Source organism: Pristis pectinata, chromosome 28 (assembly GCF_009764475.1).
Source record: "Pristis pectinata isolate sPriPec2 chromosome 28, sPriPec2.1.pri, whole genome shotgun sequence".
In the NCBI taxonomy this organism is placed as follows: Eukaryota; Metazoa; Chordata; class Chondrichthyes; order Rhinopristiformes; family Pristidae; genus Pristis; species Pristis pectinata.
The window spans coordinates 2524-10000 of record NC_067432.1 but is presented as its reverse complement, the minus strand read 5'-3'; the positions used below and the strand labels follow the sequence as shown (position 1 = coordinate 10000).

Sequence of the window (7477 nt, the reverse complement as noted above, 5' to 3'; positions counted from 1 at the left end):
TGGTGCAGTACCCTCAGGGCCTCAGCTCGAAGCACAAGTCAGAGCTGTCCGTACGGTGTAACATCGTACATCTGAAAAGTCCCTGGGTATACGACGAGGTAACGTTCGAGGATCTGTGCGCATTCATGCTCGACTATAACTGTGATCTCGAACTCCCGCAGGTCATAACCAAAGCCGTCCGCTGCGACTACTGCGGCGTGAGTAGGATCGCACAACTGACACCGTACGATACCATACGAGAGAGCGGAGATCGGGAGGACGAGCAGCCCGCCAAGAGGCAGCGCAAGGAGAATCATACGGACGACGCAGACGGTTAGGGTTAGGGTTAGGGTTAGGGTTAGGGTTAGGGTTAGGGTTAGGGTTAGGGTTAGGGTTAGGGTTAGGGTTAGGGTTAGGGGCGTCGCTAGGTCACCTGCAAGTGACCGCGCGACACCCCCTAACCCTAACCCTAACCCTAACCCTAACTTCCGGCGCAGACGGATGACGTAGGGTCCGTGACGTAGCGTGGGAACCGGAAGCTGACGTAGCGTGGGAACCGGAAGTCCGCCGTACGTGCCAACTTTCGCTTTCGCGTAGACGCCTCTTCTGGCTCTGTGCCAACCCTACGGCGCCGCCCACTGGACGCGTGCCAACCCTACGTTAAACAATAACTGGGTGGTGGTGGAAGAAAGTAAGGAACTCTGCCAGGTACGGATCGATGATTCCGAGAATTGTTTATTACACCTTTTCCACGTACTATTGACCGATCGATAGTTCCTGGAACAGTTTATCAGCCCTTGCGACATGTTTTTCCCCGAAAAGTCCGCGTCCTGCGTCAATGGAAAGCACCTATTAGCACCTCTGTCAATATAACCGCCCACCTGAGACATATATAAGCGCGTGCATCCCGACTCTGCGCATAATGTCTTTCGAGCTCTGTCTGTGGCTATCCATATTGGAGCTGGTGAAGATCACCATCGACTATCTCATCTACCAAACCCTGCAGGAGCTCTCCGTTGTTACTGCCGACAGTGAGTATCGCTATGTCTAAGGACGGAAGAGTATTTTGCGTACAGATCGGATCCACTGATTTCATCCATGGAGTCATGGGTGTCATTCAGAAGGACAATGCCTGGTCTAAGGGTATCGAACATATGGTCGGTATCATAGACGACCCCACTACCGTGCCCGAGGTACCCGCTCTGCAATTCGTGCACGGTAAGATGCTGCAGTGGCTATTCAATAGCACTACGCGCTCCTTCTTCAACTGCGGCTGGGTGCTACAAACCGAGAACGGTTCTAGGGGCATCCATAGCCATCTAGTAGTCGAGCGCATGGAAGGCCATCAATCCGCACGCCTGCAGAAGATGTTCAAGCAGTTCACCGAATCGGATCAAGGTAAATGTTTCGAGAATCGCACCCTCGACTGTCATATGTATAGACACGCCAACGGGCGCATCTTCCAACGGTCGGTAGACGGCGGTCAGTTCGTACGCAATTACCTGCGGCAGAAGGTGCCCGGCGTGACGCCGCGGTCGAACGGCAGGAAGACGTACTACGCCGTCCGTGCGTTCCGGTGGACCGCCTTCGAGAATGAGATCCAGAGCGGTCTGTGGAAACAGATAGAAGTACCGGACATAGTAGAGGCGGAACCCTTCGACAACTCTACCTGCGGAGAGGTAGGCGAGGCACTCTGTAAGAGTGCTGAGAAATTAAGGGATCTGGTAGAATATTGTACCGATCGTGACATCCTAACGAAGGAGCAGTTGATGTACCACGCTCCGGACAGGTATCTGAACATCTGTTGCATGAACCAAGGGACCTTAAAGCTGCGTACTATCATGGAGATGGTACAGACGACCTCGGTGCAGAAGGGCATGGATCAGCTCATTCGACGTAACGCAAAGAGTAGCGCCACGTTAGCTTGGTTCTGTAGACAGGAGGATATCTGTAAACATTATTTGGCTACCCTATTCTATAGAGTGCTGTGTAAGAAAAACGGAAAGAGAAATTGGATAGCCCTGTACGGACCGCCCGGTACGGGCAAGAGTATGATAATGAATGCCTTGGTCGACCCTAGAATATGTTTCGGTTCCATTAACCTACACAACGAGAACTTCCCCTTTAACGATTGTCAGAACAAGCACGTTATACTGTGCGACGAACTGGTGCTAAATCATAAGTGGATAGAGCAATTCAAGACCCTCACTAGTGGCGTGCCGTTCCGTTGTGACCGCGAGTGTAACGACAGTGTCCTGATCGGACAGACACCCGTGATATCTACTAGTAACACCCATCCGCATCTGGTGCAGTACCCTCAGGGCCTCAGCTCGAAGCACAAGTCAGAGCTGTCCGTACGGTGTAACATCGTACATCTGAAAAGTCCCTGGGTATACGACGAGGTAACGTTCGAGGATCTGTGCGCATTCATGCTCGACTATAACTGTGATCTCGAACTCCCGCAGGTCATAACCAAAGCCGTCCGCTGCGACTACTGCGGCGTGAGTAGGATCGCACAACTGACACCGTACGATACCATACGAGAGAGCGGAGATCGGGAGGACGAGCAGCCCGCCAAGAGGCAGCGCAAGGAGAATCATACGGACGACGCAGACGGTTAGGGTTAGGGTTAGGGTTAGGGTTAGGGTTAGGGTTAGGGTTAGGGTTAGGGTTAGGGTTAGGGTTAGGGTTAGGGTTAGGGTTAGGGTTAGGGTTAGGGTTAGGGGGCGTCGCTAGGTCACCTGCAAGTGACCGCGCGACACCCCCTAACCCTAACCCTAACCCTAACCCTAACTTCCGGCGCAGACGGATGACGTAGGGTCCGTGACGTAGCGTGGGAACCGGAAGCTGACGTAGCGTGGGAACGGAAGTCCGCCGTACGTGCCAACTTTCGCTTTCGCGTAGACGCCTCTTCTGGCTCTGTGCCAACCCTACGGCGCCGCCCAATGGACGCGTGCCAACCCTACGTTAAACAATAACTGGGTGGTGGTGGAAGAAAGTAAGGAACTCTGCCAGGTACGGATCGATGATTCCGAGAATTGTTTATTACACCTTTCCACGTACTATTGACCGATCGATAGTTCCTGGAACAGTTTATCAGCCCTTGCGACATGTTTTTCCCCGAAAAGTCCGCGTCCTGCGTCAATGGAAAGCACCTATTAGCACCTCTGTCAATATAACCGCCCACCTGAGACATATATAAGCGCGTGCATCCCGACTCTGCGCATAATGTCTTTCGAGCCTCTGTCTGTGGCTATCCATATTGGAGCTGGTGAAGATCACCATCGACTATCTCATCTACCAAACCCTGCAGGAGCTCTCCGTTGTTACTGCCGACAGTGAGTATCGCTATGTCTAAGGACGGAAGAGTATTTTGCGTACAGATCGGATCCACTGATTTCATCCATGGAGTCATGGGTGTCATCAGAAGGACAATGCCTGGTCTAAGGGTATCGAACATATGGTCGGTATCATAGACGACCCCACTACCGTGCCCGAGGTACCCGCTCTGCAATTCGTGCACGGTAAGATGCTGCAGTGGCTATTCAATAGCACTACGCGCTCCTTCTTCAACTGCGGCTGGGTGCTACAAACCGAGAACGGTTCTAGGGGCATCCATAGCCATCTAGTAGTCGAGCGCATGGAAGGCCATCAATCCGCACGCCTGCAGAAGATGTTCAAGCAGTTCACCGAATCGGAATCAAGGTAAATGTTTCGAGAATCGCACCCTCGACTGTCATATGTATAGACACGCCAACGGGCGCATCTTCCAACGGTCGGTAGACGGCGGTCAGTTCGTACGCAATTACCTGCGGCAGAAGGTGCCCGGCGTGACGCCGCGGTCGAACGGCAGGAAGACGTACTACGCCGTCCGTGCGTTCCGGTGGACCGCCTTCGAGAATGAGATCCAGAGCGGTCTGTGGAAACAGATAGAAGTACCGGACATAGTAGAGGCGGAACCCTTCGACAACTCTACCTGCGGAGAGGTAGGCGAGGCACTCTGTAAGAGTGCTGAGAAATTAAGGGATCTGGTAGAATATTGTACCGATCGTGACATCCTAACGAAGGAGCAGTTGATGTACCACGCTCCGGACAGGTATCTGAACATCTGTTGCATGAACCAAGGGACCTTAAAGCTGCGTACTATCATGGAGATGGTACAGACGACCTCGGTGCAGAAGGGCATGGATCAGCTCATTCGACGTAACGCAAAGAGTAGCGCCACGTTAGCGTGGTTCTGTAGACAGGAGGATATCTGTAAACATTATTTGGCTACCCTATTCTATAGAGTGCTGTGTAAGAAAAACGGAAAGAGAAATTGGATAGCCCTGTACGGACCGCCCGGTACGGGCAAGAGTATGATAATGAATGCCTTGGTCGACCCTAGAATATGTTTCGGTTCCATTAACCTACACAACGAGAACTTCCCCTTTAACGATTGTCAGAACAAGCACGTTATACTGTGCGACGAACTGGTGCTAAATCATAAGTGGATAGAGCAATTCAAGACCCTCACTAGTGGCGTGCCGTTCCGTTGTGACCGCAAGTGTAACGACAGTGTCCTGATCGGACAGACACCCGTGATATCTACTAGTAACACCCATCCGCATCTGGTGCAGTACCCTCAGGGCCTCAGCTCGAAGCACAAGTCAGAGCTGTCCGTACGGTGTAACATCGTACATCTGAAAAGTCCCTGGGTATACGACGAGGTAACGTTCGAGGATCTGTGCGCATTCATGCTCGACTATAACTGTGATCTCGAACTCCCGCAGGTCATAACAAAGCCGTCCGCTGCGACTACTGCGGCGTGAGTAGGATCGCACAACTGACACCGTACGATACCATACGAGAGAGCGGAGATCGGGAGGACGAGCAGCCCGCCAAGAGGCAGCGCAAGGAGAATCATACGGACGACGCAGACGGTTAGGGTTAGGGTTAGGGTTAGGGTTAGGGTTAGGGTTAGGGTTAGGGTTAGGGTTAGGGTTAGGGTTAGGGTTAGGGTTCAGGGTCAGGGTTAGGGTTAGGGTTAGGGGGCGTCGCTAGGTCACCTGCAAGTGACCGCGCGACGCCCCCTAACCCTAACCCTAACCCTAACCCTAACTTCCGGCGCAGACGGATGACGTAGGGTCCGTGACGTAGCGTGGGAACCGGAAGCTGACGTAGCGTGGGAACCGGAAGTCCGCCGTACGTGCCAACTTTCGCTTTCGCGTAGACGCCTCTTCTGGCTCTGTGCCAACCCTACGGCGCCGCCCACTGGACGCGTGCCAACCCTACGTTAAACAATAACTGGGTGGTGGTGGAAGAAAGTAAGGAACTCTGCCAGGTACGGATCGATGATTCCGAGAATTGTTTATTACACCTTTTCCACGTACTATTGACCGATCGATAGTTCCTGGAACAGTTTATCAGCCCTTGCGACATGTTTTTCCCCGAAAAGTCCGCGTCCTGCGTCAATGGAAAGCACCTATTAGCACCTCTGTCAATATAACCGCCCACCTGAGACATATATAAGCGCGTGCATCCCGACTCTGCGCATAATGTCTTTCGAGCTCTGTCTGTGGCTATCCATATTGGAGCTGGTGAAGATCACCATCGACTATCTCATCTACCAAACCCTGCAGGAGCTCTCCGTTGTTACTGCCGACAGTGAGTATCGCTATGTCTAAGGACGGAAGAGTATTTTGCGTACAGATCGGATCCACTGATTTCATCCATGGAGTCATGGGTGTCATTCAGAAGGACAATGCCTGGTCTAAGGGTATCGAACATATGGTCGGTATCATAGACGACCCCACTACCGTGCCCGAGGTACCCGCTCTGCAATTCGTGCACGGTAAGATGCTGCAGTGGCTATTCAATAGCACTACGCGCTCCTTCTTCAACTGCGGCTGGGTGCTACAAACCGAGAACGGTTCTAGGGGCATCCATAGCCATCTAGTAGTCGAGCGCATGGAAGGCCATCAATCCGCACGCCTGCAGAAGATGTTCAAGCAGTTCACCGAATCGGATCAAGGTAAATGTTTCGAGAATCGCACCCTCGACTGTCATATGTATAGACACGCCAACGGGCGCATCTTCCAACGGTCGGTAGACGGCGGTCAGTTCGTACGCAATTACCTGCGGCAGAAGGTGCCCGGCGTGACGCCGCGGTCGAACGGCAGGAAGACGTACTACGCCGTCCGTGCGTTCCGGTGGACCGCCTTCGAGAATGAGATCCAGAGCGGTCTGTGGAAACAGATAGAAGTACCGGACATAGTAGAGGCGGAACCCTTCGACAATTCTACCTGCGGAGAGGTAGGCGAGGCACTCTGTAAGAGTGCTGAGAAACTAAGGGATCTGGTAGAATATTGTACCGATCGTGACATCCTAACGAAGGAGCAGTTGATGTACCACGCTCCGGATAGGTATCTGAACATCTGTTGCATGAACCAAGGGACCTTAAAGCTGCGTACTATCATGGAGATGGTACAGACGACCTCGGTGCAGAAGGGCATGGATCAGCTCATCCGACGTAACGCAAAGAGTAGCGCCACGTTAGCGTGGTTCTGTAGACAAGAGGATATCTGTAAACATTATTTGGCTACCCTATTCTATAGAGTGCTGTGTAAGAAAAACGGAAAGAGAAATTGGATAGCCCTGTACGGACCACCCGGTACGGGCAAGAGTATGATAATGAATGCCTTGGTCGACCCTAGAATATGTTTCGGTTCCATTAACCTACACAACGAGAACTTCCCCTTTAACGATTGTCAGAACAAGCACGTTATACTGTGCGACGAACTGGTGCTAAATCATAAGTGGATAGAGCAATTCAAGACCCTCACTAGTGGCGTGCCGTTCCGTTGTGACCGCAAGTGTAACGACAGTGTCCTGATCGGACAGACACCCGTGATATCTACTAGTAACACCCATCCGCATCTGGTGCAGTACCCTCAGGGCCTCAGCTCGAAGCACAAGTCAGAGCTGTCCGTACGGTGTAACATCGTACATCTGAAAAGTCCCTGGGTATACGACGAGGTAACGTTCGAGGATCTGTGCGCATTCATGCTCGACTATAACTGTGATCTCGAACTCCCGCAGGTCATAACCAAAGCCGTCCGCTGCGACTACTGCGGCGTGAGTAGGATCGCACAACTGACACCGTACGATACCATACGAGAGAGCGGAGATCGGGAGGACGAGCAGCCCGCCAAGAGGCAGCGCAAGGAGAATCATACGGACGACGCAGACGGTTAGGGTTAGGGTTAGGGTTAGGGTTAGGGTTAGGGTTAGGGTTAGGGTTAGGGTTAGGGTTAGGGTTAGGGTTAGGGTTAGGGTTAGGGTTAGGGTTAGGGTTAGGGTTAGGGTTAGGGTTAGGGTTAGGGTTAGGGTTAGGGTTAGGGTTAGGGTTAGGGTTAGGGTTAGGGTTAGGGTTAGGGTTAGGGTTAGGGTTAGGGTTAGGGTTAGGGTTAGGGTTAGGGTTAGGTTAGGGTTAGGGTTAGGGTTAGGGTTAGGGTTA

General features: G+C 52.4%; 1 protein-coding gene across 1 annotated transcript; it reads left to right on the top strand.

Annotated features, from left to right (window-relative positions):
* Positions 1–893: 893 nt before the first annotated feature.
* Positions 894–7210, top strand: LOC127583857 (uncharacterized; the record flags this gene model as incomplete). Its single annotated transcript, XM_052040252.1, has 2 exons — positions 894–1658; positions 6274–7210. Coding segments are annotated over exons 1-2 (1573 nt in total), but the record flags the coding sequence as incomplete, so codon positions are not given.
* Positions 7211–7477: the final 267 nt, after the last annotated feature.